This window comes from Dama dama, chromosome 9 (genome assembly GCF_033118175.1).
Source record: "Dama dama isolate Ldn47 chromosome 9, ASM3311817v1, whole genome shotgun sequence".
NCBI classification, from domain to species: Eukaryota; Metazoa; Chordata; class Mammalia; order Artiodactyla; family Cervidae; genus Dama; species Dama dama.
In genome coordinates this window covers 25,914,045-25,932,855 of record NC_083689.1, presented here as the reverse complement: position 1 = coordinate 25,932,855, position 18,811 = coordinate 25,914,045, and the positions used below count along the sequence as shown (strand labels likewise).

Genomic DNA, 18,811 nt, shown 5'->3' with positions numbered 1-18,811 from the left:
TAGTATAAAAGGCCATCATTCCTCCCCTTTACTATTACAGTAGCCTCCCAAAAGACGTCTATTAACAGCCACTTCTGCTTCTTCCCATATAGTGACTAAAAAATATGATCATATTATTCCCTATTTAAAAGACTTCAGCAGCTTCCTGCTGCTCCAAAGATAAATATCTTTGGCATGGCCTACAAGGCTATGGAAGGTCTCGGCCTGTCCAACCTTATCTTATTATCACATTTCCTCCTCTGTTCCCTCTGCCTGGATTTCTCTTTATTCATCTTTCTGTATAGTTAAGCTCTACATTTCTTCAGATCTCACGTAAATTACCACTCCCTCATGGAAGCCTTCTCTAATCTCTTCAACTAAATTCAGTTACAGTCAAGTCTACCTCACTTTTATAACACCTATCACAATTGTGTTTGAAGGCTTTGAGGATGAAGTCTAGAGCACAGGCAGAAGGATTCAACTTGGACCAGGAGAAAGACATTTTTTTCTACTGAGATGGGAAGAGAAGACAGATAGATACAAATGGATGTTTATGTTTGTAAGAAAGTAAGTTGAAGGAGTTCACATTGCCAGTCTTACCTGTTACTTGCTTACTACTTGATGAACTACTATCAGTCTGGAGGTCATCTGTCACTGACTCCTATATGAAATAAGAATTAAACATATAGCACAAATTATGAGATGGAATATTTTTATATTATAATATTATAAAAACATTGATTTGGTTATTTTAAAAACACAAAACTAATGTCAACTTTGTGTATCACTTTCATATTTAAAACATTTTTCAGCTTATTGATATGGATGTAACCTGATATTTAATATTAAACCTTAAAATATAATACTGTGGACATATCTAGGGTGTCAAAAATATACTAGTCAATAACTATTGTGGGATAAACCAGCAAAGTGAAAATGAAAGTTGCTCAGCTATGAAAATCAGAGTCACTCAGTCATGTCCAACTCTTTATGACCCCATGGACTTACACAGTCCATGGAATTCTCCAGACCAGAATACTGGAGTGGGTAGACTTTCCCTTCTTCAGGGGATCTTCCCAACCCACGGATAGAACCCAGGTCTCCCACATTGCAGGAGGATTCTTTACTGTCTGAACCATCAGGGAAGCTCAAGAATACTGAGGTGGGCAGCCTAGCCCTTCTCCAGTGGATCTTCCTGACCCAGAAATCCAACTGCGGTCCCCTGCATTACAGGCAGATTCTTTACCAGTTGAGCTACCAGAGAAGGGAACTCCCTAATAAACCAGCAACGAGAAGATAAAGATGAATATTTCTCTATCCCCTAGGCAAGAAGGATTTTTTCCCCTCTAAATACAAAAGCAAAATAAATAAAAAGAAAATGATAAATAGGTCTAAAATACCAAAAGTAAAATAAAAGGCAAACAAACAAATGTGGAAATATTTGTTACATATGTGTGTAAAGTACAACTATCTTCAATATATAACAAATGAGTATTTCACAAAGTTACACAAATGGCCAACAAAATGAGAAAAAGTATCAACTTTACTAGCATTCAAAGAAATGGAAAGTAAGCAACATGCTACTTTTCATCTATCAAATCTATCTATCTATATATCTATATATTTTTAAGTTTCAGATAAGATGGTGCCAGCTGGACAGAATGAAATAAATAAAATAAAAATTTTAAACATAATCCAACCCTTGACCCACTGCAACACATTTATCTTAGGATAACAATTTAAGGTATATAAAAACAGTTTCTGTGGTAGGATATCTACTGATATATAAAACAGCAAAACCTTGGAAACAGTCTCAACCTCTCAACCACAAAAAATAGTTATAGAAATTACAGAATGCCTATATATAAGACAAAGCACTATGCAGACACTAAAAGCCATATTTTTGAAGATTATTTAATGTTAGAGGAATTTATACAATAATTTGTAAAAAAAAACAGTTTTTAAAGGCACAGGAAAAAAATAAATGGAAGGAAAATACAAAAATTAAAAGGAACTGCTTAAATATTCTTTTTGCACATCTTGAATCATCTGTTAGGGACACTTAACACCATTAAAATCTGGGGAAAAGACTTTTTTAAAAAATGTGTTTTGTCAAAGTTGCCCTCCCCCAAAAAACATGTCATAGAGAAATATGCAAGCTAAAATGCTGGACTGTGACTATCAAATTTAATGCTAATGTCAGATGAGTCACCAGCAATTTTTAAAATCTGAGTTTCTCCAAACTACTGCTCCAAGCAAGAACACTGGAGTGGGTAGCCATTTCCTTCTCCAGGGGATCTTCCCCACTCAGGGATCAAACCCAGGTCTCCTGCATTGCAGGCAGATTCTTTACCATATGAACCACTAGGGAAGCCCAAACTACTGCTATACATCTTTAAAATATTTTACAGAATCCATATTAAGTACATTAGGTCAGGAAGTTACATAATATTCTAATGATAATGAATCCTCTGTTTCTAATTTTTAATACAAAGTCAAATGAGAAAACATGAAAATGACTTTGAAATGTGTGCTACCAAACATAACAGAATTACTAAGAAGCATTTTATATTTGTCACACAGAAAATTAGCCAGTAATGAATATTTCTTAAATCTTTGACAAAGCAAAGAAAAATAAAAATGCATGGCGATGAGTCTACCAGAATCAGAAATTTAAGGCCCTATCTAAAGCCACAGCATCGGTATTTATAAAAACACTGGAAAGTTATGTAGTCTCTATTGAACAAAGATCATATTATACTTCCTTTCAGAGGTACATTAGGTACCACTAGTCTCTGCACTAAGTTTACCCGAGGACCAGAGGAGAAACATACGTACCCTCAATAGAGCAATCTTCTCATCCTGGGTCTCTTCACTAGTGCTATTTTCATGCAGGCTTTTCTCTCCTGTAACTCTTAACTCAGTGCTAACAAACAAACAACACAATTAGTTTGTAGTGTCTGGACTTGGCTCTCCACTCTCCAGATCACTGTTCACGCTGTTTAGAATCTGAAAGCTATATGGGGTCATCATTAGCCAAGAACATAGTGTGTGAATTGTATCAACACCCAATACGCCGGGTATGCTTTCCTGGAGATTATATCTCACTTGCCTTTGGGCAACTTGGCCAAATTTCCTTCTTTAAAAAAAAAAAAATCTCTTTCTTAAGTCAAATTCCCGGTTCTGTGTTCTGAGAAGAGCCGAATCAGAACACGTTATTTCCTTCACTGACTCTTTTTCTTCATTGACTCTTAGAATGAGAGGTTATTAGGATCAAATCAGTACTGAAATTTTGAAGTGGCCAGAGGTATGGAGCTGTTACTTGTGTATACACACCTCGGTGGCCCAGAGCTGCCACCTCCCTGACCACTCCGCTCAGATTTTTCCGCGATTCTCCGCAAACCACGCGCTTTGCCATTTCTTTTCAGGCCTACAGACAGGGTGACACGTTTCAGGTTAAAAGCCTCATAGGCCTGCCTGCAGGCCTTGGGGAGGGCCCTCGGGCTGAGGCCCAACCGCCCTCGCCCTTGGCTCTTGACCACCCCGCATCCTGCGCCATGAGCCAGCCCCGCGGAGCTTACGGTGGGCAAAGAGCTTTCGGCCGGGCCGTGACGGGGCCTCCGCCTTGGCCGGGGCACCTAGACCTGGCTTTGGGGTTAGGTTGAGCCTACCGCCTGCCTGCTTTTTGCCGGTATAGACCCCTAGTGACCACATTGTCACCCCACCGCCAGGCCCCAGAGGCCTCTTAGCCCTGGACGGCCTGTCTCGTCGTCTTTCTGCGGAACCGAGCAACAGTCCTATGGAACCAGGGTCCAGGCCTGTGGGGCAGCCAGAGAGGAACGGAAAAGGTGAGAAAAATCAAAAGGCCTACAGCGCCAACCCCCCCACGCTGGCCTGGAGCGGCCAGCCGCACTCCCGCCTTTTTATCTCGGCGGAGTCGCGCGGCGGCTTCTGGGAAGACGCAGTGATGTGGTGGCTTCTGGGAAGACGTAGTCAGCTGGGCCCAACACCTGGTACTGATACTTGGGCCAGTCTCCTTAGCAGCATTACCAGGAAGGCCATGGTAATGGAGTTTGAGGTCTCTAAGCACAGAGAGTCTACCTAGGGGGAAGCCTGATTCAGTGCAGGAAGGTGAGAGAGGAATGAAAGCACGTTACACGGACAGGGAATGTTTTCCGAGCACCTCAGTCCCTAGAGCCGCCAATTTACGGTGGAGCCATGGTCACTTGAGAGTCTAACCAAGCATTAGAGGTGCTTAGGTTCCAGGAGGTTTCTTCTCAGGGACAAGCAGAATCTCTGACCCCAGCCTAGAAGCTGCCTCCTGGACATCTCTGAGTAGCCTTGTGGTTAAGGTAGAGAGTTCCACAAGGGCTCCCCTCCTAGTGCCCTGAGGCTCAGGTCTTTTTCTCTGCCCAAAGGGAGTAACATGGGAATGACCACTCATTCCATACACCGAAGACAGACCATCTGGCTGCATCTGATAAACATATTGTGTATATAATAACCATCTTCTTATTTTTAAAAAGTGACATTTCACAACATTAAAACATGCTGTTTGTACAGATGAAATTAGAAAAACTCAGACTTCCGTGATGCTCCAATATTGTGTATGTAAGCACACATACAGCCACAATATTTTCATAATAAAATCACTGGATTTTTAAATTCAAAATCTGCTCATAGAAAGTCACTTATTAATTAATAATTAATCATTAAAACTTAACTTTGTAAAGAATAGAGGGCAGTCATTCTTACTTTATTACATGCCATGCTTTGAGTCACTGAATTAGTACTTACTCAGCACCTTACTCTGTGTCAGGCATTATGGTAGGTCCTGGGGTACAGAAGTGAAATTAGAAATGGCTCTAAATAGTCAAGGATCTCACAGTTTTGTTGTTGTATAAAGCAATTATCATATTTCAACATCTTTTCTCTAGTCACATCCATACATGCTGACAGGCAGTCTGTAGTTTACAAGCCAGGTTTCCAGGCTCCCCTCTCTCCCATTGGAGAATGTTGTTTTAAAAAAAAAATTGTGGAGTTCTTAAATTAATTTTAGGAGGTATGGATCCTGGAATGCCCAAGACATAGAAATGGAAGAAATGGTGGAAAAGGAAAACAGCTCGAAGCAAAAGCTGATCTGCCCTTTGGTGGCCCTATTCTCTAGAACCCTCTCTATACTGAATTACCTTCGCTGAGGTGCCATCAAGTCAGGATTTATGAGAGTTAATGCCCAGGGCTTCAAAACTTGAAATAACCTCCTGTGTCATTCCTTGAGCCAAAAGTGTCCTTAGAGATGTTCTGGTTGTCCCCTCAATTCAAAGGTGAGCAATTAGGACACCTGTCTTAGGAGGCTCATTAGGACAGGAGGTTGGCATAGGTGGCATGAATCCCCTAATATTTGGCTAGTGTGCTTGTCATGCTCCCATTCCTCCCAACACATGGCTGGGAAAGGGGTGGAGGAGGAGAGCAAGGAAAAGAGCTTGAAGCCTTAAATAGCAAGGGGAGGAGCAGAGACTGTACAGTCAAACTTGGTTAATTTAAAGCTCCGCCTGCCCAGCCTACACAAGGAGAAAGAAATGTGTCCCCTACAAAAGAGTGAAGTAGGGCGGAGGTATCTCAATGCAGTATCTCCCTCCACTCTATCCTCAAACACACAAATGATATTTCAAGCATTCAGTCATTAAGTGTTAAATTGAACATCTTCCATTTCCCTGTTATATTGTTTCCATATCTATACTTAGAATTCTGCTTTCAGTGTTTCAGTTCAGTCATATGACTGTTTTGACTGGATTTGGAAGTCATGGAAATGCTAACTTCTATGGGCAAACAGATTCCAAATTTTTAAGAGATTTCTGAAGAAAGCTTTTGGGAAAACAGCCAGTTCATGGATATAGGATTCCCTGGAGCCCAGAGGAAATCTTTCAGAGTACCATTTTCTTATCAAGTGACCGCCCCCCAAACCCCTGCAACCTGAGCTCTGAGCAGTTTCATTTGTGGTACCATCCACAGGATTTAGGGTTCAACTGAAAAGCAGCTTATTTTTGCTTAGTCCACAGGATTGGGAAAAAATAAGTGATAAATGAAAAGTATCTTCAAGTATTGCAGTTAACTATGCAACCTATGTAAAAGGACCAAGGGGATTTTTATTCAACAGACATTTCTTGAGCCTCCATGATGGAACAGACTTTCTGTGCTGGGGCTACAACCACAAGCAACTTAGTTTTAGTGGGCATGTGGCAGAGGGTCAGTTAACCATGCAACCATATGGGAAGCTTCTTAGAGAAAAGGGTAGTTGAACTGAGATATAAGAAATGAATGATAGGAATTAGGGAGATTAAAGGAAAGGGTATTCTATGAAAAGGAGACTAAAATCATGATGCATTTAGGCCACCGCAAAAAGTGGTTGGCATAACTGGAACCAAGACTCTTTGGAGGAAGGACTGGAGAAGAGACCCTGGGCCTTATGTGCTGAACCAGGGAGCCTGAACTTTATCCCAGAAAGTATGGGAAGTCATTGAAGGAATACTAAGCAGGAGAGTGGCATGACCAGATTTTCAATTTAGAAACATTGCCCTGACTCAAATGTGGGTGGTGAAATTTCAGGAAGCTGAGGTGGAAACAGGAAGACTAACTTTAAAAGCATTGTAATATTCCAGACAAGAGATGAGAGGGGCCCCAGCTACACTAAAAGCTTTGAAAATAGGAGTAGATGGTAGCAAATATATGGAGAAGGCAAAATCTGCATAATTTAGACACGGCAGAATATACCATTTTAAGAGTGTACTCATTGTGTATGGGTAAAAGACATGGAAATACTGCTTAAGGGCCATCGTGATGGAAAATCTGAATACAATCATGTGTTCTTTTAAAATATAAAAATGAATTAAATCCTGGATACACTTAAATCCAGGACACATTTATAATAGCAAATGTGCAAAGAAAAGGAGAGCTTCTCTGGGGGGACCATAAGTCTTCGGAGTTTGGGGATCCTTACAAAGGATGTAGAGTATGTTGCCTAGTGATATAGCTTGATTCCATAAGCATTTACCATAAGCATTATGACCAGTGATCACCAAATATACTAACATCAGAGGATTATGCTAAATAAATATATAAAATAGTAATTATAAGCAACTTTGAGAAACAAAAAAATCTTTATTTTTTACAAAAGTTTTCATAAATGCATTGTATATTTGATATGCATGCTATTATAACAAAGCAACTAAAAATATAATTACAGTTAATATACTTTTATGTATATTTAAAAGGTAACTTTTAAATTTCCTCAATTTTTAAAAATTGAAAGTAGAATAAGCAATTCTTCAAAAAATATCCATTTCCCCTTCATGCAACTGCTGCAATGACTTAACAAGAAAAATAAAAATAATCAGTCAAATGAATGTTTAAAAGCCACTGTCACCCCATGAAAACCTTTTGTTTGGACCAAGTTTAGAAATGCTTGTCTCCAGGTAATATGTATCTATTGCCTCTGGGTTATACCATTTATGTGTTCTCATTAGGGCTTTGTCCTCACTTGAACGCTAATTCCATTCTTACTGTGGTTAACTGTAGATTCACAGAAAGGACTGTGTAGCATACTTGAGAGAAAATTCTGACTACCGGGATCATTTTTTTCTTTTTACCTATATGCTTTCTTAAAATAGAAACAGGCAAGAAAATATACCAGCTTAATTCAACATATAGTTTATCAATTTTATATATAATTTTTCATTTTTCCTGAGAAAGTAAGCTTGTAAGTGGTCTGTTTTCATGCAAAAATACAGTTTTCCATTCTTTACATTCATTTCATAGTATTTTGTATTCTAAGTAACTACATCACATTTGTGCTTTATATTAATACATTTGGAAAATAAAGAATAATTCATTTCCTTTACTGCTAGAAACAGAAAAGATTAGAGACTCTTTGATGGGTAATACAATCAAATTAAGTGCTGACTTCAAGTTGCTAAAACATTACCTGACTATGAAAATTGCAATGAAAAATTCTATTTTTTTCATGCTTGCAGTTTTACCTAAATTTAGAATGAAAAGTTGACCTGCTCATGTAAGGGAGACTGGGTATTTATTCCTTAGATTCCTGAGTTCTTGAGTTCCTAATATGTGAGGCTAGGCCTGCATACCACACCTGGTCAGTTTCCTCTCTCACCTGGAGGAAAATCACAATACAATACAAAGATGACTTTTATGGCAAAAGGAAAGAAAATGGTGTATATTCTACTTTATATCTTTATAAACAACAATATCAGTTTGTAAAATGTGAGAATTACCAACAAATTTGAATGAGAAACAGAAAAAAGGCCAAACATTTAAGAACATGTTTATGCTTAGGTAATTGATTGCTGTTGCACCTTTGGATTTAAATTGGATCTGATGTACACTATGAATGTAAATATCTTAAGTACAGAACCTTTTTCTATATTGGTTAAAGAGAAATACAAACTTTTTCCCCTCAAAATCAAGTTGGGAAATCTGAGGCAAGAAGGATTTTCTTTCATTAACACATACTGTTTCATTTCTATTTTATTAAAAAATTCAGTAAACAGAGGAAAAAATAAATGTACATGCAATATATTTAAGGCCCGCTGTTTACTTTTCTCAGCACATCTCCAAGAACCTGTTTATATGCCCAATATGTGATGATTTTCATGAGGATTAGGAAGGCTAAATAGAAACTTAAGATCTTTAAAGTGAGGAAAAGAAATCTTAAGTTACCCATAATCAATTATCTCTATTATTAGGTAAAAATGGAATCAAAATAAAATGGAAATTATTTGCTTAAAATTACACTGTCTAAAATCCTTTGTAAACAAAGACAAACATGAAATTTAGTTGAGTGGAAGGACAAAGGGAAACAGCTTCATTTTCTTCAAGATGTGAAGCTACTCGCCTTTAAGATAGTATGAATATCCAATTCAGGTAGTGATTTTCTTTTAATTAGTCAAATATATATTAAATATAAAAAGTTAATGTTATATAGATGTGGCCTTGGACATTTTTAGTATTTGTTTGTTTAGAAATGCCTTTAAAAGTTAATGTGCATAGAACTGGGTTATTTACCATAAGTCAAATCTTAAGTGCAAGCAGTGGACTGCAGAGAGAATCCAGTAAAGAAATATGTAGAAGACTGGATAAATACATCAAACAAAACTGGGGCTGGTCCACTATTGCAAAGACTGAAATGTATCATCTCTGGTGCAGATTCATCTAGTAAGCCTGTGTGATTATGCAGTTTCTAACCCACAGCCTTATTGACAGTATGGATCTGCTCCCGGTGAAAGGAGCTTCTGGACTGTGACCACTGCCCCTGTCTATTTTCAGATCCTGGCTCTACAGATTAAAACACTTTAAAAACACTTTCCTAGGGACAGTTTCTTCTTCAGATGCAGTCTGTAGCTTAGGACTTAATTGCTGTTCATGCTGGGCTTTAATTATATGACACTGTTGGCACCCAGGTACAAGAAGTATTTAAGCACATAACTTCGAAGTGTTCAGAAATTCTGTGTGTGAAATTATTCCCCAAGGAGACAGCTATCTATGATGGACTTAGGTAGTTTTCTAGGGGTATTTTGAAGAGGTTCTTCAAACATACGTTGTTGAAAAATTATTTTATTTGGAGATGACATCCCCTCCTCCCTACATCCTATCCTGCCTTGACAGTCTTATTGGAAGAAAGAGAAACTGTTCAGAATTATTGCCACATATGTTTCCCAGGCCTGGCATAGACATGTTGAAAATGGAAGACTGGAAGAACCCAGCAAGGAAATTTGGTATATTAATTGCTGCCCACCGTGAGAAATAATTCTGGGTTTCTTATCCCAAGTCTTCCCTAAAGCTCCATCCAATGTAGAGTCAACAGACATCTTTCATAATACACGTGGTAAGACATCCATGAATATGCACATACTATCCTTGAAATAGTTGTATATTACATTACTTCTGGGTAGCTCCTAATATTTTAATAAGCTTAATAAATAAGGAAATGGACTGAAAAGTCTTTGTAAAATGTTATGTAAATATAACATTTGTTTTAAGAATGTTTGAATTTGCATTCATCATAAATAAAAGTAAAAACTGGACTGAAAACATTTTCACACCAATAAGAATTATTATGTTTAAAGAATCTGAAGTTATGTAGCTATGAAGCTATGTAGAAGTTATGTATCATGTCTGTTTCAGCAAGATTCTGTATTAGTTTTCATTTAAGTCTGATTTAATTGTGATTCTGACCATCAGTTATCGAATAAGGCAGTCCACCTTGCCTCAATATTTGCCATACCTGTTTACTATTTCAAAAATAATTAAGTACAATGTATCAGTTATGTTTTTCCTTTATATTTAATAGAAGTTCTGTGAACATTGAGAATATATTACTTTTAGTGGTACACAGTTCTTAAGAAAAGTCAATTTTTTTTACAATGCCACTTGTGATATTTTTAGCAGCTTGCTACAATATCATTGTAATAAAAATAAAGTGTACTCAGTGATGAGAGAGAAATATTGTTAAAGACCTCTAGAGACAGGAAAAGGCTCAGTCATAAGGTCAAGTGCTTTTCATTTTCGGCTGCATCATTCTGACTTGTTACTTTCAAGAACAACTATAATATTGCTACATTGTCCATTATACCCAGAAGAACTTTCCTTGAACTTCACATGGAGGTTGAGTAAAGCTCTTCTATTTGTTTTTTGAAGTACTCTCTCAGCTCAGGTCTCTTAGCCTTTAGGGTCGGTGTCAGCAAGCCATTTTGAACTGAGAACATATCAGAATGGATGTGAATGGCTTTAACCTAAAAACCAAATGCAGAATACATCTTTATCAGGAGAATAACACAGCATTCATAGCATACATGGTAGAAGTAGACAGGTATATGGGAATAGAAATACTGATATAAAAACAGGCCTATTTAAAAAGTCAAGAGTTATTCTAACAGCATGTCAGCTTATTTGATAGATCTGAAAGCCACCTCATCCCCTTCTTACTCCTCCATTTAGCCAGTCAACAGAAAGGAATGAGTTCCTTACTCTGTACCAGGCACTGAGGACAAAGAGGAATCACGAGCGCCCCTGCCCTTGGGGAGTGCACGCTGGCATCCAGCAGAGCAGACACAATGGGCAATTACTGGAGAGAAAGGTACACACAGGAGGAAGGGCACCTAGCTCAGGGGAGCCTTCCCAAATTAGGGGAGTGTTAAAGAACAAGCAGGAGTTAACCAGTTAAGGAGGAGAGGTGGGTGAAGGGCATTCCAGGCAGAGGCAACCACATGAACACAGCTACGGGAGTGAGAAATAGCAGAGTATGAAGAAGGACATCCAAGTGGTTTCTTTTTGTAGTTTCATGAAATAGGAGGCCAAGAAGGTGACAGATGAAGCCGAATTGGTAGATGGGGCAGTTTTAGAGGAAGATAGTAGGAAGGCACTGAAGATTTTTATACAGGGCAATAACACAGCTGAATACACATTTTATAAAGTTCTCTCCAAGAGAAACGTGAACATGGTTTTTAAAAATGTTAAGACTAGAAGCAGGGAAACCAATCAGAAGGATCTGACCAGTCCATAGGAGAGAAGAAGGTAAGGGCCTACGCTTAGAGCAGTGACAGAGACAGTCAGGTAAGCGGTTCTAAGAGAGATTCAGAGAGAAATGAGATGAAATAAGGAAGAGGCAGTTTTGAGGACTCCCAGGCTTCCAGCTTGGAGGGCTACATGGAAGAGATGCCATTCACAGGAGGGATATAAAATCTAGGTGGGACATGATGAGTAAAAAAAGAAGTTCTGCCAGAAAATTTTATTGCATTATTGGAAGGAGGAATGGAGAGATCAGGTGTAGTGTTCATGGTGCTTATTTCCATGAGGCAGATCCCAAGCCTCCTCATACAAAGTCTCTCTGCAATGCTGAATGGGGGGGGGGGGGTGGCAGAGAGATAGATCAACTGTTCTGGGAAGGCCTGGGCAGGCTCCTCTCATGCGGGATTCCAACTGAAAGAGTCACTGTCAATTCAACAAGGACTTTTATCATCTGGGCTTGAGCTGAATCCTGGAATGACAGTCTCTCCAAAAAATTGTATCCTGACTGACAACTGGGTCTACCTTTAGTTATTTTGTTGAGATAACAGATCCATATTATTAAATAGCAAAGGAATCACTATATAAAGACTTAAAAAATTAAATGTGCTAAATACACATATACTTTCACTTGCTGTTTCGCTGAACTGATCATTTATTGAGCAACTACTATGTGTCAGGTATGGTATAAGGCACCAGGGATACAAAGAACAAGCCACAGTCTCTGCCCACATGGGCTTACAATCTAAAGAGAGATGCTGCCATGTGAATATTACTACTATAGGGACAAGCAGTTGTCCGTTGCTTTGCTATTATCATTCCCCACCTTCCATGCTAATAAAACCGAGTTTTGTTTGGGGCCAAAATGGTCTATATGTAAACTATGACAATCCTATTCCCTATTTCCAAGCCTCCCTTGAGATTAAGCAGGTAATCATGAGATCCATTTTTGGCTACTGAGAAGGGAAAGTTTTTGCTTTCCTCATGAAAGTTTCAGATATACCTATTTCTACCCACTCCCCCTTATTCCTTCCTTGAATATGGACAATGTCCAAAGCTGTAGCAGCCACTTTGTGACCATAAGGTGATATGCCAACATACCCAGAATGGAGAGCGGGAAGAAAGACAGAGTGCCCAGGGCTTTGAAGACCTGTACCTGCCTTGGACATCCTGTCTTGGGCTTCTTATGCGAGAAAACCACAAAAACACACCCTATGTAATGTAACATACTGAGGGTATTCTTTTAGAGCTGAATGCATTTCTGACATAGCCCCTAACCCCACCTGGGTCAGGATTCACTGGAAAAGGATGCTTGAGTTAAACTCTGAAGGATAAGTAGGCTTTGGCCAGATGAAGATAGCAAGGGGAAGGGAGAGGCTGCTCTATGGCTGCAGTAATGGGGGTGTGGGTTACAGAAGCCAGGAGAACAAGAGTGCAAGGTCCCTGTGTTACCTGAGACTGTCATAGGAGAACTGTTACTTAAAATCCATGGATACAATCAGGAAATGACTTATTTAAAAAACAAAACAAAATATTCTCACACCCATTAGGATGGCTATTATCCAAAAGAGAGAAAATAACAAGTGTTGGTGAGGATATAGAGAAACAGAATCCTTGTGCACTGCTGGTAGGAATATAATAGTGCAGCCACTATGGAAAACAGTATGGCAGTTCCTCCAAAAATTAAAAACAGAATTACCATACGACCCAGCAGTTCCACTTTGGGGAGTGTGTGTGTGTGGTGTGTGTATCCAAAAGAACTGAACGCAGGATCTCGAAGAGATAATTGTACATCCATGCTCACAGCAGCATTATTCACAACAGCTAAAATGGAGAAGCAACCCAAATGTCCACTGACAGATGAATGGATAAGCAAGATGTGGCAGAGATATATGGTGAAATTTTACCTTATAAAGGAAGGAAATTCTGACACATGCTACAACATGGATGAACTTTGAGGGCATTATGCTAAGTGAAATAAGCCAGACACAAAAAGATAATATACTTAGAGTAGTCAAAGTCATATAGAGACAGAAAGTAAAATGGTGGTTTCCAGAGACTAGGGGTAAGGAAGGAATTTTTTTGTTCAATGGGTACAGAGTTTCATTCTACAAAATGAAAAGAGTTACAGAGATGGATGGTGATAATGGTTGTACATTATGAATGTACTAATGCCACTGAACTATACATTTAAAAATGGTTAAGATGGTAAACTTTATGTTATGCATATTTAACAACCAGAAAAACCTTGGGAAAAAAATCAATGCCTGCAAATAGTCACAAAAAATTCAACATGTCAAGGATTGTTTTCAAAATCTCTGATGCCAATGGTCTAGTGTTCTGGCAGGTGGATATTGTGATATGACAAAGAATTCTTTGCTCAGAAAATTCTCCATTGCATTCATTGATTTTTCAGATCAAAAACTCAATATTCAAAGAAGACCCCTAAAACAGCTACACTTTCTACTTTTTAAAAAGCTTTCAAGAAAAATTGTAACAAATTCTGGCATTTTTAAAATGCATGCTTATAATTTAAAAATGTGATGATTTTTAAATGAGCACAACATTAACAAATGAAATTCACCTTTGTCTCTTAGAAATTTGTTCAAATGAAGGAATTCACTTTTGCTGGAGAAAGAATAGCATTTTAAGGGGACCATGTGTGGTGAGAAGGGGAGGACAGGACTACACTAAAACTAAAGCTAGCATTACATGTAGCAGCCTCAACTTTACTTCACACATCTGAAGGATTTCTACTTGGATATCCAATATGAATAGGTGGAAATCTGAGGCTCCTGCCCAAAAAAGAGGCATTATCTAATGTTTCGAAATTTGTAAAGGTCCTTGTAATAAGTGTTTTGTTTGAAAATTCCCCCAGTGATCTTGAGATTCAAAGAAGCACGTAAGTAAGTTGGTTGCTGGGGTTGGTAAGGGACAGGGCTGCCAGGTTTGTACCCTCTGGAATATACTTTTTTCCTAATGTGCTTTTATCAAACACAAATCATCCTAGGGGATCCAAAAGTCACTGGAAACAGGTCCCAAGGGAGATGTTTTTGGACCATAGTACACCGAGAACCAGGGCTTCTGCAGTGGCCACTGCGGATGGGTGTGTGGAGGTGGACGTGGGCATGAAGGTGAGGTGTTGAAGGCAGGGGTGGGATGAAGTGGGGGAAAGGCAGAGGTGCATGAAGGTGGAGTGGGGCAGGGGTAACTGAGGGGGTTGGGTTGAAAGTGGGGCTAAGAGATAGGCTCTGGCTCAAGCCCTAGATCTACTAGAGCAGCTCTGCTCTTCTGTCTGGTACATGTCATCTAAGTTCTGCTGCTTGAGTTTGGAAATCACAGTTTGATAACAAGACTAGTTAGCATGAAGAAAACATGAACAAAATCCAAATAAAACTTAACCCAAGATAGAGTGCTTTAACTTTGCAACTCATGTTTACTGTCATGAAATGAAAAACCAAAAAACTGACAGAGCTAACATCCTTAGCTCCTTCTGATAGAAACGGCAGCATAGACTTCTGACAAGTGTAAACAATGTATCCACCTTCTTCTGTAAATGAAAATAATAATATAATTTTACAAGGAGATGCCAATGCCAAAATATAAATTTCTACAGTGTCCTTGCAGCCTGGGTTTCAGCTTATCTGCGTTCCTAACAGCATGTGGAGAACATGTGTAACCAAGACAAGAGTCTACATTCACTACAGGGACTTGGGTGAACACCTTTGAAAATCCAGCAGTGATAAGCAGAAGCTTTAGACAGTACAGTACGGGGAAGATGACTCTCACACAGAGCTACCAATGCTATTATGCTATTAAGATGGTAAGTAGAATGTAAAAGAAAGATTATGATCTTAGGAAGAAAGAACTGCATCAGCTGGTAGATTCTGAGTATCTGTCAAATCAGCTACCTGCAGCAAGCCTAAAGTGCTGACTGGGGCATCTGCAGTTCATTGTGGCTCTCTACAACATAGTCTCTTCCTGAGGAGAGGAAACAAATACAGTCTTACAGGAAGCCAAGCAATATGGCGCTCAGCTCGCCTTTCAGCCACTTAACAAACAGATCAAAGTGGCACTGCGGCCAGGCCCTGCTCCAGCCTGACCTACGGCCCTGGGTCTATTTAAATCCTTCCATGAAAATACCTGTACAAATTGCTCCAGTAACTAAAAATCTAATCAGTAATTGGGAAAAAATGAGTCAAAACAGTTCTTTAGCTAACACTGACTTTAACTGTTGGTCGCCAACCTAGTTTTTTTTTTTTCCAGAAAAAAAAATTTCTCAAAACTTACCAATTTTCATTTTTCATAAATAATTACATATTTTCTAATAAAACCAAATTGTTGAATTGTGGCGGGGAAAAAAGGAGATGAGTCTTTATTGTCCTATTATGCCTAACACAACATAAAACGTGTTTTCCAGTTTGCAATAAGCAAAGTTTTTGTTGTGGAAAGAAGGAAGGAGATATTTGATGTTAGCTCCTTTTCTGAAACTATACTCTTACCAGTGATTTGATAGTTGTTTTTTTTTTAATTTAAAGACACTGTAACATTTAAATTTTATATTGGAATATAATGTTTCACAAGTGTCAATTTATGCCAACTCACTGAGGTATAGAAATTTTCATAATCCTGAAAAATCATTCAATGGAATTATTCAGTGAAACACTTTAACACAGAATACTGCCTGTAGATAATAAATACAAACTAAATAATTTAGGACAGGAGAAATTTTTTAAAATTTAATTAATTAGGGAAATGCTTAATTAATTTCTGATTTAAAGGCAAACTGATTAGGTAAGTATTCATTTCAATGACAGAAAATACAGTAAAAGATATTTAGCAAGGGCTCTGCAGTCAGGATTTGAAAAATCTATTAAGTTTCAAAGTTCACTTTGTATTTATATGCCTATACAAACTAATAAGCCATATAAATGTCAAGAAAATGGTTAAATCATGGTTAAGTATGCTCAAATACTTCCCAAGAACCTATATGTTTTAATTATTGATACAGTTATTTTAAATGCTTCCTATCTACTCATTAAGAAATATCTTCCAAAGATCTCCATAAATTAATGATGATTGGCCTAGTTCTAGGAATTGTCTGTTTCTGAAAATTAAATTACATTAAATTTTCATCTAATTCAAAGTTTAATTCAGATCAATCCTGCCCAGTAGGTCTCAACTCCTAATGTATCTGTTGAATGATTTAAGCCTTAGGCATGTATTTGGGGTGGGGGCAGCAGGGGAGGGTGCTGTTAAAAAATTAGCAAAAGCCTTAATTGATCATTCCTTTATGAGGAAAGGGAAAAGGACTAGCTGACAATAGATTATGGCTTAACTGGAATAATTTCTGTCAAGCTTTAGAATACAATCAGGAGCACACCGTTCTCAGTTATGAAGCCTGGCTTTTGCTCACCTGTGGTCAGCTGAGGGAAAACACTGGCTGCGGTGGGGAGGATGCCACAGACCAACAAAGAGGAGAGTGAGAACAGAGAAAATGAAGAGATAACAAACAGCCCTGGCAAAGAAACTCAGGCCTTTGGGATGCCACATGACTTCTCTGTATGTGAGGTTACCATGGCGAGGGCAGAGTAATAGAGCAGAAACTCTGCTTAAGGCATATGGAAAGTCAAGAATGGGCCCCCTCTCAGTAAAAGCTCTAATTGGAGCAATGGTTAGCACTGGAAATTTAACCAAAAGTTTCTTTAAACATAATCTTTTAAGAGTGGTAGTCCTTTCCAGGAAGGAGAATCTCTTAGAATTCTCCATGTACCCTGAGGCAGATCACACAGCCCACATCCAGTAGGGGGCGTGCAAGCCTTGGGAATCACAAAGATATCTGTAGGCTCCCCAGCGCACCCCCATCGCCCTTCCCGCCAGCCATTCAGATAACAGAGAGGCCCAGACGCACCAAATCTCCAACCACTCCGTGGCCCCTGCTCTACACAGAGCATCCTGTCTGTAGTCACATAGCTTCCCTTAATGGAGAAGCAATGAAGTCAGTTCTAGCAAATTTAAAAATTTAAATAATTATCATGCCAGAACTGACTTTGCATTCAGAAAGATATATGTGACTTCCCTGAATGCCTTAGATTTTATAGTTTTTTAAAATAAGAATCTATTTATCTAGGTCTTATCTGCCCGAAAACATGCTGACAGATGCAGGCAAAGCAGTGTTTCTCAACCTAGATTAATGTAAAGATCTATTTCAAAACAAAAATATTTTTCTCAAACTCTGAAACTGTGTTTACTTAGATTTCCTCAGTTTGAAACTTAAGAAATTAAAGTCTTAATCTGTGGAACTGTTTTCTAATTGCCAAATAATTGCTGTAAGAATTTTAGCAATGTATTTCAAACTGGTTTAAAAATGCTTTTAGAGCTTTTGCACAACAAAGGAAACTATAAGCAAAGTGAAAAGACAGCCCTCAGATTGGGAGAAAATAATAGCAAACGAAGCAATAGACAAAGGATTAATCTCAAAAATATACAAGCAACTCCTGTAGCTCAATTCCAGGAAAATAAATGACCCAATCAAAAAATGGGCCAAAGAACTAAACAGACATTTCTCCAAAGAAGACATACAGATGGCTAACAAACACATGAAAAGATGCTCAACATCACTCATTATTAGAGAAATGCAAATCAAAACCACAATGAGGTACCATTACACGCCAGTCAGGATGGCTGCTATCCAAAAGTCTACAAGCAATAAATGCTGGAGAGGGTGTGGAGAAAAGGGAACCCTCTTACACTGTTGGTGGGAATGCAAACTAGTACAGCCACTATGGAGAACAGTGTGGAGATTCCTTGAAAAACTGGAAATAGAACTGCCATATGACCCAGCAATCCCACTTCTGGGCATACACACCGAGGAAACCAGATCTGAAAGAGACACGTGCACCCCAATGTTCATCGCAGCATTGTTTATAATAGCCAGGACATGGAAGCAACCTAGATGCCCATCAGCAGATGAATGGATAAGGAAGCTGTGGTACATATACACCATGGATTACTCAGCCGTTAAAAAGAATTCATTTGAACCAGTTCTAATAAGATGGATGAAACTGGAGCCCATCATACAGAGTGAAGTAAGCCAGAAAGATAAAGACCAATACAGTATACTAACACATATATATGGAATTTAGAAAGATGGTAATGATAACCCTATATGCAAAACAGAAAAAGAGACACAGATGTACAGAACAGACTTTTAGACTCTGTGGGAGAAGGCGAGGGTGGGATGTTTCGAGAG

The 18,811-nt window shown here is 38.5% G+C and overlaps 2 protein-coding genes across 9 annotated transcripts in view; both read right to left on the bottom strand.

The window, feature by feature from the left end:
- Positions 1-3,693, bottom strand: part of MEIKIN (meiotic kinetochore factor) — a 119,476-nt gene extending 115,783 nt beyond the window's left edge. Inside the window, exons 1-4 of the mRNA XM_061152175.1 lie at positions 3,582-3,693; positions 3,316-3,409; positions 2,818-2,905; positions 580-640 (exon numbers count right to left, since the gene is read on the bottom strand). Coding sequence (XP_061008158.1) covers positions 580-640; positions 2,818-2,905; positions 3,316-3,409; positions 3,582-3,693 — 355 coding nt within the window. The remainder of the gene's footprint in view (positions 1-579; positions 641-2,817; positions 2,906-3,315; positions 3,410-3,581) is intronic.
- A 3,483-nt stretch (positions 3,694-7,176) lies between these two features.
- Positions 7,177-18,811, bottom strand: part of ACSL6 (acyl-CoA synthetase long chain family member 6) — a 64,325-nt gene continuing 52,690 nt past the window's right edge. For 7 of the 8 annotated variants that reach the window (XM_061150824.1, XM_061150825.1, XM_061150829.1 and 4 more), the window contains one exon: positions 7,177-10,787. In XM_061150824.1, coding sequence (XP_061006807.1) covers positions 10,650-10,787 — 138 coding nt within the window. In that variant the 3' untranslated portion in view covers positions 7,177-10,649. The remainder of the gene's footprint in view (positions 10,788-18,811) is intronic. The other variant, XM_061150828.1, reaches the window with a different exon arrangement.